This window comes from Mustelus asterias, unplaced genomic scaffold, assembly GCF_964213995.1.
Source record: "Mustelus asterias unplaced genomic scaffold, sMusAst1.hap1.1 HAP1_SCAFFOLD_1473, whole genome shotgun sequence".
Classification (NCBI taxonomy): Eukaryota; Metazoa; Chordata; class Chondrichthyes; order Carcharhiniformes; family Triakidae; genus Mustelus; species Mustelus asterias.
The window spans coordinates 47,460-67,825 of record NW_027591418.1 but is presented as its reverse complement, the minus strand read 5'-3'; the positions used below and the strand labels follow the sequence as shown (position 1 = coordinate 67,825).

The 20,366-nt window shown below is 51.0% G+C and overlaps 1 protein-coding gene across 1 annotated transcript in view; it reads right to left on the bottom strand.

Annotated features, from left to right (window-relative positions):
• The window catches only part of LOC144488336 (uncharacterized), an 82,309-nt gene that overhangs the window by 22,853 nt on the left and 39,090 nt on the right, over positions 1-20,366 (bottom strand). The window contains exon 3 of the mRNA XM_078206386.1: positions 1,013-1,189. Coding sequence (XP_078062512.1) covers positions 1,013-1,189 — 177 coding nt within the window. The remainder of the gene's footprint in view (positions 1-1,012; positions 1,190-20,366) is intronic.

The following is a 20,366-nucleotide window of genomic DNA, read 5'->3' as shown; positions in this document are numbered from 1 at the left end:
GCTGCTTGATCATTCCACACAAGCACCAGTTGAATGCATGAGGGATCCTGTGCGTGCTTAGCCCTGTCTGCTTCAGTCTGTGCAAAGACTTCATTTTAAGATATTTCTACCCACGCACAATTACATTTAAATGCCAGGCTGTCGGGGTTAACTAACTCTGCTGAGCTGAACAATTGTGGCTGGTTTGACTACATGTAGAATCAGAAGGCATGATGGGTTAACGAAAACTTGACTGCATTCCTAAAGGGTACACAATACAGGCAAACAACAGCCGGATTGTTTTTCTAAGATGGAGACAGCCTGCGAAAAACACTTCCAATAACAAGATAAGGGTTGAAATATATTTTGGAACTGTGTGTTCAGTTCAGTTTAGCTTTGTGTACAAGTTCAAGTGCAGTGCGGTTCAGTTCTGAGATCCGAGGGACTGCCAATAGAAGCCAGTTTCCAAGTTCGCTTTTCTTTCAGCCTCTGCCACGTTAATCTTTGAAGTTCTTTTCAACAAAAGAAAACCTTTTTTTAAAAAAAAAACTCGTACCAGTCCTGCTGTCCTCTCGTCTCTTCAAGGGAATGAAAGGGCCCAACAATGCACAAGTCATTATTCGTTATCACAGAAAATTTAAATGATCAACCGCTTGCTCTTTTTTTTGGGTGGAGGGGGGGGGGGGGTAACATGGAGGGCGGCACGCGCGAGGTGAAAAACCCTTGCGCTCGTGAAAAAAAAAATAATGAAAAGATAGCAGAAACAATTGTGAATACCCCTCGCGGCCGCCCGCCCGCCCGCCCGCTCTGGTTAATGGAACAGACATGCAATGTACATATGGCCTCCCAGCCCCTTGGTGCTCCTTTTTGAAACAGAAGAAGAAACATTTGATCCCACTGTCCCGCCCGTCGTTCCCAACAACAACACCTCCCCCCCCCTCCCCCGCCCTCTCCCCCGTCAAACCACCCCCACCCCGCCACCCCGCCACCCCGCCACCCCGCCACCAAAGGAAATGAATCTGTAAACACAAACCTGGGTTCTTAAACTGATCCGGATTGGTTAGATGGTGCAGGGAGGGACTGCTTGCAGAGGGGGTGTGCTCGCTGCGGAGCATCTGAGCAGCCCGCAATCCGACCGAGCCGTAGTCCGCAAACGAGAAGGAGGCCCGCTGATCGCCGGGCGTGGAATAGAAACCGTAATCGGGGAACCCTGCGAGACACGGGGGGTGGGGGGGGGGGGACCTTTAATCATCGTCCAAGTGGCACAGCATCACCACAGGGGCCAGTACACTCTGGCCCAACGCACATCACACCAAGAACACAGGCAAGGCTACTACAACCCCCGAGGTTTAAGCAAAGTATCAGTACGAGGACAGACAGTAGACTGAAACCACCGAGAATACAGAGAAAGGACAGGCCGCTCCCAGAGAGGTACAGGGACTACCACCGAGGGGCATTCCGATACCCAGCCAGCTGCCAGTTCTCTCTAACCCATTCCACTGAAACCAGATCCAATTATATTTTACTTCCTTCAACTACACCAGTACATTTAAGTACATTAAATACAGTTTAAATAAAATCCCGCACTGAACAAATTTAACAACAATTTGTTTCGCCTGTAATAAATTATCATAGAATCCCTACAGTGCAGAAAGAGGCCATTCGGCCCATCGAGCCTGCACCGACCACAATCCCATCCAGGCCCTATCCCCGTATCCCCATGTATTTCCCCGAGCTAGTCCCCCTGACACTAAGGGGCAATTTAGCATGGCCAACCCACCTAACCCCGCACATTTTTGGACTGTCAATGTGCGAACAAGCTCAGGATGTGTTCCTGTTTGTAATCATGGAATCCCTACAGTGCAGAAGGAGGCTATTCGGCCCATCGGGTCTGCGCCAAGTCCCTGACAGAGCATCTTATCCAGGCCCCTACCCAGTCCTATCTACTTATCTCCTTAACTTGCATATCTTTGGACACTAAGGGGCAATTTAGCACGGCCAATCGACCCAACCTGCACAACTTTGGATTGTGGGAGGAAACCCCACACAGACACGGGGAGAATGTGCAAACTCCACACAGACTGTGACCCAAGCCGGGAATCGAACATGGGCCTCTGGAATTATGTGGCAGCAGTGCTAACCACTGTGCCACCTTTTATTTACCAGTCAAGTACTAACTGAAATCATTGAGTGACAAGTGGGGCTGTGAGTGGCTGTTGGGGCCTCCGGAATGGTGAGGAACTGGGGTCCCATGCCTGGTGAAAATTTGACCTCAGGATTCATGCTTCCCTTAGAGAGGGAGTTCCACCTTTTGTCCAAGGAAGTGCCCTTCCCAAGGCAGTGTCCTGCACATGGGTCGCTCTACCAGCTCATGCTGGTACCCGTGGCAGCTGGATGGGCGAGGTCGGAGACTGGCCTGGAGTTGAGAGGGAAGGTAATTCGTGTTTAAGTCATATTCACCCATTAACCCGGGGGAGGGTGGGATCTAACCAAATCTATCAGCCATCAGTGCTTTCAGTGCCAAACTGAAGCCCCCCCTCCTCTCCGAATACCCCCCCCACCCTCAAACATATCGCCTGTAAAAACCACCTGTAAATGAATGATTTCCTCACCTGTTTCCTGGTTCCCCTGCCGGGGAATCCTGATCCTCCCCACCCCAAATCCCCCAGCCGTACAGGTTTGAAATGAGACAGCACAGGCCGTGTTACCTCATGGTTCTATTTGAGAGGATGAGTTCCTTATCTGAACCCAACTAGGCTCATGGGTCGTGGTTGCTGGGTGTGGGGGTAAGGTTCAAAGGTCAGCAAAAGGTGAGTGGCTGACGGTTTAGGATGCCAAACATGGGAGAATGATGGCGGTAACTCTCTTAGAAAAAGGAACCGAGGGGTGGAGGGGAGGTGACTGAGCGCCACAAAACAGAATGACAAACACCTGGTCTGTTCCAGGGTTAAGCTCTGCCACATTGACTTTCCAGATTGAATCATTGTCAAAAACACTCTAATGGACTCAGTTGTGAAGCTGGTCTTCACCTGTGGAACAGAAGATGCTCATAGTGGGTCGATGCACACCCAAATTGCGCTTCTCGTGATTACAATGGCAAAGAACAATCTTTGCTGATTCCACGATTGCCAGTTTAGTGTTTGATTTGATTTATTATTGTCACATGTATTAGCATACAGTGAAAAGTATTGTTTCTTGCACGCCATATAGACAAAGTTCATAGAGAAGGAAAGGAGAGAGTGCAGAATGCAGTGTTACAGTCACAGCTAGGGTGTAGAGAAAGATCAACTTAGTGCGAGGTAGGTCCATTCAAAAGTCTGATGGTAGCAAGAAAGAAGCTGTTTTTGAGTCGGTTGGTACGTGACCTCAGACTTTTGAATCTTTTTCTGACAGAAGAAGGTGGAAGAGAGAATGTCAGGGGTGTGTGGGGTCCTTAATTATGCTGGCTGCTTTGCCGAGGCAGCGGGAAGTGTAGACAGAGTTAGTGGATGGGAGGCTGGTTTGCGTCATGGACTGGGCTTCGTTCAAAACCCTTTGTAGTTTCTTGTGGTTTTGGGCAGAGCAGGAGCCATACCAAGCTGTGATACAACCAGAAAGAATGCTTTCTATGGTGCATCTGTAAAAGTTGGTGAGAGGCTTAGCTGACATTCCAAATTTCCTTAGTCTTCTGAGAAAGTGGAGGCATTGGTGGGCTTTCTTAACTATAGTGTCAGCATGGGGGGGACCAGGACAGGTTGTTGGTGATCTGGACACCTAAACACATGAAGCTCTTGACCACTTATTTGCTTATTCTGCCAGAAGACTGTTCAGAGCTCAAGTAGAGGAAATGTGCTCACCTTAGCGGCACATCCTCTGAATGCCCTCAAAGCAACGTCACGTATTTCAATCCAGCCAAACTAATGACCTGGAGCCAACTGGCGTCTCAGTGGCGTCACCACCTGTCGAGGACTGGCCAGTTCCCGCGGCGTCTGCTGACCCCAAGTTCCAAAAGCCCACTGCCCCTTCCTGCCATTTTATAGGGCAGGGGTTGGGGGGGAAGAACATTGGGGGAAATCCACTTGGGGTATTGGTCTCTCTCTCTGGTTTGGAGGCAGGGCTCCAGTTGCCATCAGACGGGTGGATCTTGTGGTCATTCATTCTTAATCCTGAGTTCATGCGCTGACACAGGATAACGTTCACCACAGGAACACCCACCAGCTACGCCTGTCCCATTGCCAATACCAAATCCTGCAGACACATCAGCCCCACCAGGGGCATTGTCTCTCCCTTAGAAATCATAGAAACCTTGCAGTGCAGAAGGAGGCCATTCAGCCCATCGAGTCTGTACTGACAACAATCCCATCCAGACTCCGCACCCGTGACCCCACATATTTACCCCTCCTTCATAAAGATGGAACAGCTTAGGCAATGAAGATCTGCTCTTGGGGCTTTGTTGTCCTCCTTTAGGACACTCCTGAAAATCTACGCACCAAAAACCTCCCACCTCGCCCGCCGCTGGGATTCTCCGGTGCCGCTGCAGTGAATGAAGCTTTGGCTGAGCGCCAGAACTCCCCGTTCTCACCGGCATCGGGAATGAGATCTGAGGATCCCACCCATGGTCTTTAGGCCGTCTGGCTGAATGATCTACTTCCGGTGTCGCGCTCTGTTTTATAGTGTGCCCGTGAAGTGCCGCGGGACATTTCATGACGTTAAAAAAGGCGAAGCAAATAGAAGTTGCTCAAGAACAGAAAATGCTGGAAAAACTCAGCGGTTCCGACAGCGTCTGTGGAGAGAGAATAGAGCCAACGTTTCGAGTCTGGCTGACACTTTGTCAGAGCTGGATAGAGGTTGTTGTTGGTCAGAGCGACCTGTGGGCACTGGCCCCCCAACACCAGATGCACCCAGACAGCTGTGAAGAAAACAATAGAAATGGGCCGTTCGCATGCCCACTTTAAGCCAGTGATTTGAGATACAGACCGCGAGGATTGGGTGGGGAGGGGGTAGCAAGGGGGATGTTGGTACCGGGACAGACAAACACCCCTCCCTGCCATTCTCCTGGTCGCACAGTAATCAGCCGGAAATTCCGAGTCGAAATCCCGAGCTGGTTGCACTTCTTGTTAAACAAAACTCAGGATACAACCAGGGGCGGCACAGTGGTTAGCACTGCTGCCTCACAGCGCCAAAGATCTGGGTTCAATTCCCGGCTTGGGTCACTGTCTGTGCGGAGTCTGCACGTTCTCCCCGTGTCTGTGTGGGTTTCCTCCGGGTGCTCCGGATTCCTCCCACAGTCTGAAAGACGCGCTGGTTAGGGTGCATTGGCCGTGCTAAATTCTCCCTCAGTGTACGACAATTATAGAATCCCTACAGTGCAGAAGGAGGCCATTCGGCCCGTCGAGTCTGTACCGACCACAATCCCACCCAGGCCCAATCTCCGTAACCCCATACATTCATCCTAGCTAATCCCCCTGACACTAAATCCCGAACAAGCGCCGGAATGTGGCGACAAGGGGAATTTCACAGTAACTTCATTGCAGTGTTAATGTAAGCCTTACTTGTGACACTAATAAACAAACTTTAACTTTACTTTAACCAAACATAAAAGCAAATTGCTGCGGAGGCTGGAATCCGAAACCAAAGGAGAAAACGCTGGAAAATCTCAGCAGGTCTGGCAGCAATCTGTCAGGAGAGAAAAGAGCTGATGCTTAGAGTCCAGATGACCCTTTGTCAAAGCTCAAACCTGCCTCGCGCTTGTGAAATGGCCTCACACGCAGCTGCAGAGGCTGCGGTGAAGGATTTTGCACTTCCCCCCGGTTCAGTTTTTAAGGAAACTGAAGGATTCATTGTCGGAGCAGAAGGAGCCGAGTTGGATAAAAGTATCGACTGAGCAAAGGAAATTTTAAAACTAACCGCTTGAGGAGGCACAATGGAGAGTTCGGTCACATTGAGAAAACTGACAGTCAGGCTGCCTGGGAGGCCATGGATAAGGAGGCCGGGAGAGGCTGCAGGAAACCACACGAAACAGCAGGCCCCTGTTTATGCAGCAAACGTGGGAAACAGAGAATGCAAAATTCCCTGGCAAAGCTTGTGTGTGTCAGCGTCTGCAGGAGACAAAGCAGCCATTCCATCGAGAACATCGAGGCGGCTCAGGAGGCTGTGCCACGAGAACATGGTACACCATTAGGGGCGGCGCAGTGGTTAGCACTGCTGCCTCACAGCGCCGGGGACCCGGGTTCAATTCCGGCCTCGGGTCACTGTCTTTTCCTGTTTGCACTTCCTCCCCGCGTCTGCGTGGGTTTCCTCCCCGGGTGCTCCCGCTTCCTCCCACAGTCCAAAGCTGTATGGGTTAGGTGCATCCGGCCATGCTAAATTGCCCCTGAGTGTCAGGGGGATTAGCTAGGATGAATGTATGGGGTTACGGAGATTGGGCCTGGGTGGGATTTTGGTCGGTACAGACCCGATGGGCCGAATGGCCTCCTTCTGCACTGTAGGGATCCTATAATTGTCGACAGCATTAACATCCCAGCGGCCCAGAGTGGAGGAACTGAGTTTCGAGTTGCCTTTCTGACATAAAGCTTATATGAATCTCAGCAAAGGCTGTATTGTAAGTATTTAAATGCGAACAGAGAACAATTATTTAGAAAGATTTTAAGCCTTAGTTGATCTCATCCCTGATTATCCTAAGAGGGTTAATTAAAAAAGCAGAGGAGGAGGAGGAACAGGTGGATCCCGGTCTATACTCGATATCGGGCATGTTAAGGGATTAAGTACCCCAACCTCTCTTCTGAACATGTGAACCCTATATTTAACAGAGAGCTCTATAGCTCATTGCACAAACATTATTAGTCCCGGTAACAGCTGCTGCTTCAGTCAGATAAATCATCTCCCATCACTGTCCAATCCCAGATGCTGCAGAACGCAAAACCAACAATCGATATATAACATTTCATGTGGACACGAACTAGCTCACGGGAATGTTCCGTTGAAGTCGAGTGGATGTTCGGCTGGGCAGAAATCAGAAGGTCAGGGGAGGCTGTAGCTTGGTGGTATTGTCACTGGGCTAGTAATGCAGAGACCCAGGGTAATACTGTGGGGACCCGGGTTCGAATCCCACTACGGCAGATGGTGAAATTTGAATTCGATTTTAAAAAATCTGGATACAACGATGACCGTGGAACCATTGTTGCGTCATAAAACTCCATCTGGTTCACTAATGTCCCTTTAGGGAAGGAAATCTGCCATCCTTACCCAGCCTGGCCTACATGTGATTCCAGAGCCACAGCAGAATTAGGCAGAATATTTGGTTCAGAGATTCGTCCCTCGGAATTACAACTTTGGTGTTTGTGAGCCTTTCGCAAATTGTTGGATCCATCATTGCAAAAAAGCTCCACTGGGTGAGATTTTCCAGTTCAGTTTCCATAGGAAAACACTGAACCGCAGTCCGACAAGAGCGCAGGCATCTCTCACTGTCTGAGAGACACGTTAAGCTACTCGTAGCTTGAGGGGTGCCACTACACATGTTTTGGTGGGAAGGGGGAGGGGGGAGAGTGAGGGCGGGGGGGGGGGGGGGTGGGGGAGAGTGAGGGCGGGGGGGGGGCCGTGGGGGGGAGTGGGCGCGGGGAAGGGAGGGGCGAGGGAGTGAAGGGGGCAGGGGGAGGGGGGCAGAGTGGGAGAGAGGGGGTGAGGGGGAGGTGGGGCAGGAGAGGGGGACAGAGTGCGGGGGGGAAGGGGTGAAGGTGAGGAGGAGGGGGAAGGGGGACAGGAGGGGGAGAATGGGGGGAGGGGGGTGAATGGGAGTGAGTGGGAGGAGAAGGGAGGAAGTTGAGGGGAGGGGGAGAGTGGGTGGGGGTGAGGGGGAAGGATGAGGGGGAGGAGGAAGGGAGATGGGAGAGTGGGGGGGGGGGGAGAAGGGAGTGGGGGGAAGGGAGGAGGAGGGGGGACCCTCGGCACGACCAGAAGATCCCACAGGCAGGAGCAGCTGGAAAACCCCGGCCATTATGTTGTATATCACTGTTGCTGCCATAATAAGCGATGCTGAATACATTGGGGACATGCTCAGCAGAAGCTCTTGTTTCCACATGTCGTGCGGTGCCTCCCGCTTCCTCCCCCCCCCCTCCCCTCCTTAGGCAGACCCCCGGAATCGAGGGTGACTCATTTTCGCACTAAAAATGAGTTCTCAGGTGAGTGAGGAGACCAGAGCGTGACCTACAGTTCCTGTCACAGGCAGAGCCTTTCCATTTTCTTACGCCTCCATCTAGCCACAGTCCCACAAGACCAGAGGCATCTCTCTCCCCGTCAGAGAGACATGTTTAGCTACTTGCAGCTTGAGGGACCTCCCCCCGCACCCCCCCCCCCCCCCTCCCCCCCCCGCAAGCGCAAGGCAAGGTGAGGAGGCAGGCCTATCCTGAACTACCACAGCCCATACGGGGGATTGAACCCGCACAGTTGGCGCGATTCTGCATCGCGCTCCCGTCACCTAGCTAACTGAGCGCACTGACCCACCAACCGTGCAAGTGACCGGTGAAATCTGGCGTGAGGAAGAGAACCAAACTTACCCCGTCGCCAACAAAGCAACAGCTCCAATCGTGAGGCAACATCTGGAGCTGTTTTTTGGCGCTTACTCAAAAGACAACAAGGTGGTGTTTTGAAGTGTAGTCACTGTTGTAACGTCAGAAACACGTCGGCCATTTGTGCACAAGAAGTTCCCACAAACAGCAATGAGATAAACGGCCAGAAAATCTATGTTATGGTGTTGTCTGAGAGGTGAATATTGACCAAGGCGCCTGGGAGAACCCCAGAATAATGCCAGCAGAATTTTTATGCCTTCCTGGGTGGGCAGGTGGAGCCTCAGTTAAATGTTCCGTCTTAAAGATGGTGGCGCAATGGTTAGCACTGCTGCCTCACAGCGCCAGGGACCCCGGGTTCGATTCCTGGCCTCGGGACACTGTCTGTGTGGAGTTTGCACATTCTCCCCGTGTCTGCGTGGGTTTCCTCCGGGTGCTCCGGTTTCCTCCCACAGTCCAAAGATGTGCGAGTTAGGTAGATTGGCCATGCTAAATTGAGCCTAGTGTCAGGGGGACTAGCTAGGGTAAATGTGTGGGGCTATGGGAATAGGGTGGGATTGTGGTCGGTACAGACTCGATGGGCTACATTTCCTCCTTCTGTACTGCAGGGATTCTATGATTCTCTGATAAGCCTAAAACTGTCCCACCCTACCATCCCAGGAAAAGATTTGCTGGAGGGGGAAGAGTGGGGGGGCGGGGGGGGGGGTAATGTGTTGGAGGTCAAATGGTTCTGGGGGAAACAGAAACTAGAGGCAGGAGTAGGCCACTCGGCCCTTTGAGCAAATAAGTGATGAGTCAGGACTGGGATATCGTGGAGTGAAAGAGCACAGAACCTGCTCCCAAATTTCTTAGTGAGGAGTCTAACAACACCAGGTTAAAGTCCTAGGTTAGGTGGATTGGACTTTAACCTGGTGTTGTTAGACTCCTTACTGTGTTTACCCCAGTCCAACGCCGGTATCTCCATATCATGACCCAAATTTCTTCCCAGTGTGACCCCATTTTAAAGGAGACCCCAGGCTGGTTGACCAGGGGTGGTGCTGAGGGGGATTATTGTGGCCTTCGGCTTTCGATTGGGGGTGGTGTGCGTGGGGGGGGGTGTGTGTGTGTGTGTGTGGAGAAAACAGCATGGTAGTAACCTTCACTACTGTTCAATGCTTTCAGAGACCGTTTCATAGCCCCACCTCCTCATCCCAACCCTCCAATCGCAGCTCGCCCTCCTTCCCCAACTTGCTGTTCCTCCAATCGGAATTCCTGTTGCCGCTATCTGTGGGAAACTGGATCACTGCCCACCAGCGAGCCGTGAAAACAAAATAACATTGGGATCTAGGAGCCAGTCCCTGGGCACAGAGTCTCCACTTCACAGTTGCCAGTCTTGCCCTTGTGACTCTAAAACCTGCGACCTCACGAGGGCTAACGGGCCACAGGTGAGAATCTTGGTGTAGAGAGAAGCCCCTCATGCCTGTGCTGACTTTTTGAGAGAGCCTTCTAATTATTCTTCTTCACACTCCTGCCTCCCGCTTTTCCCAAAGCCGAGCGAATAGCCTTCCTTTGAGGATGCTGTCAAACTCTCTTTTGAAAGTTACTGTTGAATTTGCTTCCAGCCCCCCCCCGCCCCCGCCCCTTTCAGGGCAATCACAAGGGAACCGGGTTCAATTCCAGCCTCGGGTATCTATCTGTGTGGCGTTTGCGCATTCTCCCCGTGTCTGCGTGGGTTTCCTCCGGGTGCTCCAGTTTCCTCCCACAGTCCAAAGGTGTGTGAGTTAGGTGGATTGGCCATGCTAAATTGTCCCTTAGTGTCCCAAGATGCGTAGGTTAGGTGGATTGGCCATGCTAAATTGTCCCTTAGTGTCCCAAGATGCGTAGGTTAGGTGGATTGGCCATGCTAAATTGTCCCTTAGTGTCCCAAGATGTGTAGGTTAGGTGGATTGGCCATGCTAAATTGTCCCTTAGTGTCCCAAGATGCGTAGGTTAGATGATTTGGCCATGCTAAATTGTCCCAAGATTTGCAGGTTAGATGAATTGGCCATGCTAAATTGTCCCTTAGTGTCCCAAGATGTGCAGGTTAGATGAATTGGCCATGCTAAATTGTCCCTTAGTGAACCAAGATGTGTAGGTTAGGTGGATTGGCCATGCTAAATTCCCCCTTAGTGTTGAAAGATGTGCAGGTTAGGTGGATTGGCCATGCTAAATTGCCCCTTAGTGTCTGGGGGATTAGCAGGGTAAATATGGTGGGTTATGGAGATAGGGCCTCGATGGGATTGCTGTTGGCGCAGGCCCGATGGGCTGAATGGCCTCCTTCTGCACTGTAGGGATTCAATAATTCTACAATGAATCCCTCCGTAAAAAAACAAATTCCTCAATATTGCCTCCGACCTTGAATCTGTCCTCGACTTATCAACCTTCCTGCTGCTGGAGATCGTTGGTCTTCGTTTACAATTACACAACCCTGATGATTTTGGACACCTCTACCAAATCTCCTCTTCACCTTCTCGCGGCACGTTGGCACAGTGGTTGGCACTGCTGCCTCACAGCGCCAGGGACCCAGGTTCAATTCCGGCTTTGGGTCACTGTCTGTGTGGAGTTTGCGCGTTCCCCCCGTATCTGTGTGGGTTTCCTCCGGGTGCTCCAGTTTCCTCCCACAGTCCAAAGGTGTGAGAGTTAGGTGGATTGGCTGTGGTGAATTGTCCCTTAGTGTCCCAAGATGAGCAGGTTAGGTGGATTGACCATGCTAACTTGCCCCTTAGTGTCCTAAGATGTGTAGGTTAAGTGAATTGGCCATGCTAAATTGCCCCTTAGTGTCCCAAGATGTGTAGGTTAGGTGGATTGGCCATGCTAAATTGCCCCTTAGTGTCCCAAGATGTGCAGGTTAGGTGGATTGGCCATGCTAAATTGCCCCTTAGTGTCCCAAGATGTGTAGGTTAAGTGGATTGGCCATGCTAAATTGTCTATTAGTGTCCCAAGATGTGTAGGTAAGGTGAATTGGCCATGCTAAATTGCCCCTTTTATGTCCCAAGAGGTGTAGGTATGGTGGATTGGTAAATTGCCCCTTAGGGTCCAAAGATGTGTAGATTATATGTAGAATTGGCCGTGGTAAACTACCCTTTAGTATCCAAAGATGTGTAAGGTAAATGTGTGGGGTTACAGGGATAGTCATGATGTGGAGATGCCGGCGTTGGACCAAGTGGTTTTTGCTACCAAATAAACCTGTTGGACTTTAACCTGGTGTTGTTAAACTTCTTACTGTGTTTACAGGGATAGGGCAGTGGGAGAGGGCCTGGGTAAGATACTCTAGACAGAGAGTTGATGCAGACTCGATGGGCTGAATGGCCACCTTCTGCACTGTAGGGATTCTATGATTCTCTGTTCACATTCTCCACGCAACTCATCCTTGGTATAACTTGACTAAATTTCCTCCGCACCCTCCCAATGGTCTTGCCACCCTTTCTAAAGTGCGGTGCGCCCAGAATCTCATTCAATACGAACGTGCTTCCCCTTCTTTTAGGCTCTCTCTTACACACGTTCCCGAGCTCCCTTATTTGCTTTTAACAAAATGTATTTTCTTTGGCTGCCGTAATCTCTTTGTCAATTTCTAATCAAGACTCATGTCTTCCAGGTTATTGCTAATCAGGCCTGGCTGATTGCTGGATAATAGCATCACAGATCGAGTCCTGTTATTTATTACTCACTGAATTGGTTCAGCTCGACTCAAAAAAAATAACAGACCCATTTCGGCGAGAGATTCTCAAGAAGCGTGGGATCACTGCACAAAAGGGAGCCTCTGCTCATCTTTAATCATTATGAAAGGCTTCTGTGATTTTAATCCATCTCTGTTACGAGTGTTAATGGCCCCATGTCCTTGGGAGTTCGAACGGTCCTCCATTCATGTCGCTAATTAGGCGAGCAAGGAACTATTTGAAGTCTCTCATGTTTCTAATTAAGGTCCTTAACAGCAAACAAACGCCAGGCCTGTCCCCCGTCCCATTCCCCCACCGCCCGAGCTTTCATTGCAGCCTCTTAACCATCTTCCTTGGGCTACGGTTATGGCCGCTTACTTGCATCACGTGATCTCCAGGACTGGCCTTTGATCTGGCTAGGTGGGAGAGGAATTTTCCAGAGCGACTCTTTCCATTATTAGGTTTCTAAACCTCAGTTTGTTTTTTCCCACCTCTCCCAGGGTGGGAGGGGGTGTCACTTGCCACAGTGATTAGCACTGCTGCCTCACAGTGCCAGGGTCGATTCCCCGGCCTTGGGTCACTGTCTGTGTGGAGTTTGCACGTTCTCTCCGTGCCTACGTGGGTTTCCTCCGGGTGCTCCGGTTTCCTCCCACACTCCAAAGATGTGTAGGTTAGGTGGATTAACCATGCCGTGTTGCCCTTAGTGTCATCAAGATGCGCAGGTTGGGAGGACTGGCTATGCTACATTGCCCCCAGTGCCCCCAAGATGTGTAAGTTGAGTGGATTGGCCATGCTATATTGCCCCTAGTGTCACCAAGATATGCAGGTTAGGTGAGTGCGGGATGGGGTTGGCATGTTCTTTCGGAGAGTTGGCACAGATTCGATGGGCTGAATGGCCTATTTCTGCACTGTAAGGATTCTATGGTTGCAGGACTAGGTCAGGAAGAAATTGAGCCATGGTGGTCTGGTGACCATGCTGTTTGAGGCATGCTTGATGGTCAAGCTGAACAGTTCGAAACTGTTCTGAAGAAGAGTCATACGGACTTGAAACATTACCTCTGTTTCTCTATCCACAGACGCTGACGGACATGCTGAGTTTTTCCAGTGCTTTGTTTTAATTTTAGATCTCCAGCATTCGCGTGGCCAGGCAGCACCCTGGCACTGCCCCCAAGGGGCAGCACAAAGGGTAGTGCCAAGGGAGGGGTCTCTCTGGGGAGATCCATTGGCATGGGTTCCCCTTATACATGGGAGGGTGCCCCATGTCTGTGGTGGGGGGGGGGGGGGGAGAAGAGTTTCTCTTGTGCACGTAGGAGGTGGGAGAGGGGTTTTGTATTTCTTATCGGAGATCAGGGCACCCTTTAGAAAAGGTTCCCTGACCCCAGGGCTCCAGGCATTGCCGTAATTTTCCGGCGTAGGTCACACCTGCAGGTCTCTGTTGCCCGGCATGACGAGAAAGGCCGGCTGTGGAAAATTCCGCCCCAGGACTCAAGTTCAATAGAATCCTACAGTGCAGAAGGAGGCCATTCAGCCCATCGAGTCTACACCAACCACAATCCCACCCAGGCCCTATCCCCGTAAACCCATGCATTTACCCGAGCTAGTCCCCCTGACATTGGGGTCATTTTAGCATGGCCTATCTATCTAACCCGCACGTCTTTGGAGTGTGGGAGGAAACCGGAGCACCCGGAAGAAACCCACGCAGACGCGGGAAGAACGTGCAGACTCCACACAGACAGTGACCCGAGGCTGGAATTGAACCCGGGTCCTTGGCGCTGTGAGGCAGCAGTGCTAACCACTGTGCTGCCTATTTGTCACTGTGCTGAGGTTGACATGCTAGTGCGGCTGTGAGGGAGCCCTGTACTGTCAGAGGTGCTTCTTCCAGATGAAGCGTGAAAATCGAGACCTGGTCTGTCCTCTCAATGATCCCCTGGCACCGTTTGGAACAACTGTAGGGGACGTTACCTCTGATGACCCTGGCCAGTATTCATCCCTCAATCAACTTAGAAACATAGAAGATAGGAGCAGGAGGAGGCCATTCGGCCCATCGAGCCTGCTCCGCCATTCATCACGGTCATTGCTGATCATCCAACTCAATAGCCTAATCCTGCTTTCTCCCCATAACCTCTGACCCCATTCGCCCCAAGTGCTATATCCAGCCGCCCCTTGGATACATTCAATGTTTTGGCATCAACTACTTCCTGTGGTAATGAATTCCACAGGCTCACCACTCTTTGGGTGAAGAAATATCTCCTCACCTCCGTCCTAAATGGTCTACCCTGAATTCTCAGACTGTGGTCCCTGGTTCTGGACTCCCCCACCATCAGGAACATCCTCCCTGCATCTCCCCTGTCTAGCCCTGTTAGAATTTTATAAGTCTCTATGAGGTTGCCTCTAATTGTCTGAACTCCAACAAAAACAATCCTAACCTAGTCAATCTCTCCTCATACATCTGTCCCGCCATCCCCAGAATCAGCCTGGTAAACCTTCGCTGCACTCCCTCGAGAGCAAGAACATCCTTTTTCAGGAAAGGAGACTAAAACTGCACACATTGTCCTAGGTGTGGCCTCCCCAAGGCCCTGTATAATTGCAACAACACATCCCTGCTCCTGTACTCGAAACCTCTCGCCATGGAGACCAACCATAAACCATTTGCCTTCTTTGCCACTACAAGAGAAAACAGATTAACGGGACGTCAGCACACAGCTGTTGATGGGAGCTTGCTGAGCGTAAATTGGCTGTCGTGTTCCCCATGGTACAGCCGTGACAGCTCTTCAGAAGTACCCCATCGGCCCTAAAGCGCGGTGGGACATCCCGAGGTCACGGACGCTGCTCTTTAAGTGAACAGTTCTTCCCTCCCAACAGAGCGCAGACAAGCAGAGTATCTCGGGGCTCTGTTATTATGTCGAGCTGTCAAGCAGTCGCGGCAACTGCACAGCAGTAGAATGTAACCGTAACAGGTGCTTTAGATGTCTCAGCGGGAAGCAGCAAGCCATTTCTCCTTTATACATGTAAAAAAAAATACGCCAAATATTTGGATATCTGGATCTGCGTGGGAGTTTGTTGGTAATTGAGACACCACAGTATCAGACGACTAACACAATGCTTTGACACACTCCAAACACAAAAATTACTTTTTGAAACCTGCTTCCAAGCAATCTTTCTACCCCCGAGGGAACTGGCGGGAGGCTAAAAATGGGATTCTATCTGCTGTGTGAATCTGGATCACCCAGTTTTCGTTTTGCCCTCTGATATCTTTTGTTCTGCCTTTTTCCAACCCTCCCTGCCTCTCTTAGTGCTCCTGGCTTGCCAACTGTTCAGGTTTGACCCTGGGCTCTGCAGCAACTGAAGGGCTAATCTCCCAGGCACCGCCGTAAGCAAAAGCAAGGAGTAATGCCGTTAAAAAACCATGACGCATATTTCTAATTTCTTGGAAAAGTATTGTCTGTTGGTTAGAAATGTGTGTACACAAAAAAAATGCCGTATTGGACTGAGCAGACTGGCTCAAGGAGTGAGGTTATGTGGTAAAACCGTCAGGAATACGCCAAAGTCCACAGCCCTGTGCTACGCTCATTCCCAGCATCTGAGTCGGAAAGCAAAATGGGATGGAATTAGACAACTTCTGCCGTTGAGTATCCCTCTCCATTGCCATCACTGGGGCCTACACTGCAGCCCAACAACCTGACAGGGCCTACGCTCCAGCCCATATTCTGACAAGGCCATAAGAGCATGGTCCACCGAGTCTGCTCCGCCACTCAGTAAGATCATGGCTGATCTGAATGTCGCCATTACTCCACTTTCCCTGCCTGCGCCCCATAATCCTTGATCCCCTCGTCAATCCTTTGTCTCAGCCTTGGATCTCTGCACTGACCCAGCCTCAACTGGGAATTCCAAACAACCCTCTGAGAGAAGAAAGCCCTCCTCATCTCCATCTCACATCTGACAACCCCCTTATTTTGAAACTGTGTCCCCTAGTTGTAGATTTTCCTCCCATCCCCCCCCAATCCCGGGAGGAAACATCTTTCCAGCACCTACTCTGGCAAGCCCTGTTATCATTCTCCTTCTTCTAAACTGCAATGAGTACAGAACCAACCTGCTCAACTGAGGAAGTACAGGATGGTATCAAACTGAATGAAAGTATGTACAATGCTGCAAAGAATAATGGGAATGTTTTAGGCACCAGCAAAGGGTGGCTGACAAAAATGAAGAGGGAGAAATTGGAGTATGAGAAAAAAAATAAGAAATATAAAAACAGAAAATAAACACTTTACAGGTACATAAAAAGGAAGAGAGTAGCTAAAGTAAGTTTGTTTTTATTCGCTCATGGGATGTTGGCATCCCACTAGCTGGGCACAGCATTTTTGCCCATTCCGAACTGCTCTCCGTTTCAGAGGGGCTTTTAAGAGTCAAGCCCATTGCTGTGGGTCTGGAGTCACATGTAGTCCAGACTGGGTAAGGACAGCAGATTTCCTTCCCCAAAGGACATTAGTGAACCAGATGGATTTTTATGGGTCATCGTTAGACTTTTATTTAACTCCAGATTTTTTTGTTGAACTCAAATTTCACCGCCTGGCGTGGTGGGATTCGTACCCAGGTCCCCAGAGCATTACCCTGGGTCGATGGATTACTAGTCCAGTGACAATACCACTGGGCCACTGCCTGGGCAAATGCACTGCTTCTAATGTACGTATATCCCTCCTTAAGTAAGGAGACCAATTGTTATAGGTAAGCCTAGTAGGTAGGGACATGTTCGGTGCAGTCTGTACGTGGTCTGCCCATGTCTGTGAGAGTTTCCTCCGGGTGCTCCAATTTCCTCCGACAGTCCGAGAAACGTGCTGGTTAGGTGAATTGACCATGCTAAATTCTCCTTCAATGTACCCGAACAGGCACCGGAATGTGGGGACTCGGGAATTTTCAGAATAACTTCATTGCAGTGTTAACGTAAGCCTACTTGCGACACTAATAAATAAAACTTTATACTTATTTATTACTATTTGTGCTGTCAATATATCCATCTTGTTACAAATTCTGTGAGCATTCAGATAAAGAGTCTGTAATTCTGTCCTTGTACCATTTTCCTTACTTTGAACCTTATCTTCTGGAGTAATGTTTGCACGCTCGGTCCCTCCCTGTCACACTCGGGTTATCCCTGCCCCATTGCTACGCTGCCTTGTCCTTTCTCTTAAGCTTTCCAACTCTCCCCTCACCCACACATGTAGTTAGTTTAAAATCCCCTCTACAGCAGTAGTTTTATGATTCGCAAATAACTAGTCGCAGTTCAGGTAAGGTCAAGGTTGCCCCAATGGTACAGCTTCCTCATTCCCCCATACTGGTGCCAATGCTCCATTTCTCCCACACCAATCTTTAAGCCATGCATTCAACTCCCTAATCTAATTTACCCAATGCTCGTGTCTCTGGTAGTAACCCTGAGATATTATCTTGCGGTTCTGATTTTTAATTTAGTCCGTAGTTGCTCATACTCCCTCAACAGGACATCAATCTTCGTGCCATCGCTGTTGTTGGTACCCAGGTGGACCACAACTGCTGGATCCTTTCCGTTCACTCCTACTACCTCTCCAGCCCTGAGGAGATATCCTTGACCTTGGTACAGGGCAGGCAACATGGCCTTTGGGACTCTCACTCTGAGCTGCAGAGAACAGCTCCTTAAAAATACAACTACTGCAGTCTAAAAGTTAAAAAGTTTATTTATTAGTCGCAAGTAGTCTTACATTAACACTGCAATGAAGTTACTGTGAAAATCCCCTAGTTGCCACACTCCGGCGCCTGCCCCTTCGGGTACACTGAGGGAGAATTTTGCATGGTCAATGCGCCTAACCAAAAGTCCTAATAGGCCCACACTGCAGCCTGATGTTCCGGCAGGGCCCACACCGCAGCCTGTAACCTGACAGGGCCCAAACTGCAGCCTGTAACCTGACAGGGCCCAAACTGCAGCCTGTAACCTGACAGGGCCCAAACTGCAGCCTGTGTCCTGACAGGGCCCAAACTGCAGCCTGATGTCCTGACAGGGCCCACACTGCAGCCTGATGTCCTGACAGGGCCCAAACTGCAGCCTGATGTCCTGACAGGGCCCAAACTGCAGCCTGTGACCTGACAGGGCCCAAACTGCAGCCTGATGTCCTGACAGGGCCCAAACTGCAGCCTGTGACCCGACAGGCCTCACACTGCAGCCTGATGTTCCGACAGGGCCCACACTGCAGCCTGTAACCTAACAGGGCCCAAACTGCAGCCTGATGTCCTGACAGGGCCCAAACTGCAGCCTGATGTCCTGACAGAGCCCACACTGCAGCCTGATGTCCTGACAGGGCCCAAACTGCAGCCTGATGTCCTGACAGGGCCCACACTGCAGCCTGATATCCCGACAGGGCCCAAACTGCAGCCTGATGTCCTGACAGGGCCCACACTGCAGCCTGATGTCCTGACAGGGCCCAAACTGCAGCCTGATGTCCTGACAGGGCCCAAACTGCAGCCTGTGTCCTGACAGGGCCCAAACCGCAGCCTGATGTCCTGACAGGGCCCAAACTGCAGCCTGTGACCCGACAGGCCTCACACTGCAGCCTGATGTTCCGACAGGGCCCAAACCGCAGCCTGTAACCTGACAGGGCCCAAACTGCAGCCTGATGTCCTGACAGGGCCCAAACTGCAGCCTGATGTCTTGACAGGGCCCAAACTGCAGCCTGATGTCCTGACAGGGCCCAAACTGCAGCCTGATGTCCTGACAGAGCCCACACTGCAGCCTGATGTCCTGACAGGGCCCAAACTGCAGCCTGATGTCCTGACAGGGCCCACACTGCAGCCTGATATCCCGACAGGGCCCAAACTGCAGCCTGATGTCCTGACAGGGCCCACACTGCAGCCTGATGTCCTGACAGGGCCCAAACTGCAGCCTGATGTCCTGACAGGGCCCAAACTGCAGCCTGTGTCCTGACAGGGCCCAAACCGCAGCCTGATGTCCTGACAGGGCCCAAACTGCAGCCTGTGACCCGACAGGCCTCACACTGCAGCCTGATGTTCCGACAGGGCCCAAACCGCAGCCTGTAACCTGACAGGGCCCAAACTGCAGCCTGATGTCCTGACAGGGCCCAAACTGCAGCCTGATGTCTTGACAGGGCCCAAACTGCCGCCTGATGTTCCGACAGGGTCCACACTGCAGCCTGATGTCCCAACAGACTTCACACTGCAACCTGTGTCCTGGCAGGGCCCAAACTGCAGCCTGATAACCCGACAGGGCCCAAACTGCAGCCCTGATGTCCTGACAGAGCCCAAACTGCAGCCTGTGTCCTGACAGAGCCCAAACTGCAGCCTGTGACCCGACAGGCCTCACACTGCAGCCTGTAACCTGACAGGGCCCAAACTGCAGCCTGTGTCCTGACAGGGCCCAAACTGCAGCCTGTGTCCTGACAGAGCCCACACTGCAGCCTGTGTCCTGACAGGGCCCACACTGCAGCCTGTGTCCTGACAGGGCCCACAATGCAGCCTGATGTCCTGACAGGGCCCAAACTGCAGCCTGATGTCCTGACAGGGCCCAAACTGCAGCCTGCTGTTCCAGGAGATTCTGCATAACATTATAATACCCGGCAAGGCCCTGGCCCACAGTGCGATACTTTGTAAGGCTAGCTCCTAACTCATTCCGCACTGAATCGTGACATGAAAAGAAGTAGTCACTGTCAAAGACTATTTAAAAACTCCACATAAAATATAAACAATACTGATGTGTGTCAGTGAATTACTGGCAGTAATCCCTCTGCCAGACAGACGCCATCCTCTCTGTGATCCCTCCTGGGAGAAGGAGATTAAATTACTGCCACAGACCCACTGCTCACCACATCTGGTATTTTGTTTGGCACGGTTTGTGTATTTCCTGTTTCCTAGTTCATTTGTTTGGACCCAGTTAAGAGAGAGGGGATAAATCATTATTCTGCTGGGTTATTTGCCAATAACTTACGCCCCTTCTCAGTTAACCACAGGACTCAAGAGAATCAATGTCACTGAGGGTACCGTAAGCGTCTGTTGGATTAGTACTTTAGCATAACTCTGAGCTGCGTGGAGTGATCCAGAGATTGGGATGGGAGAGGAGGGGGAGGAATGAGAACTGAGAGATCAGGAAGGCCGCTTTGGTCAAAAATAATTCTCTTATTGAAATTCTTCCCCAGACAGC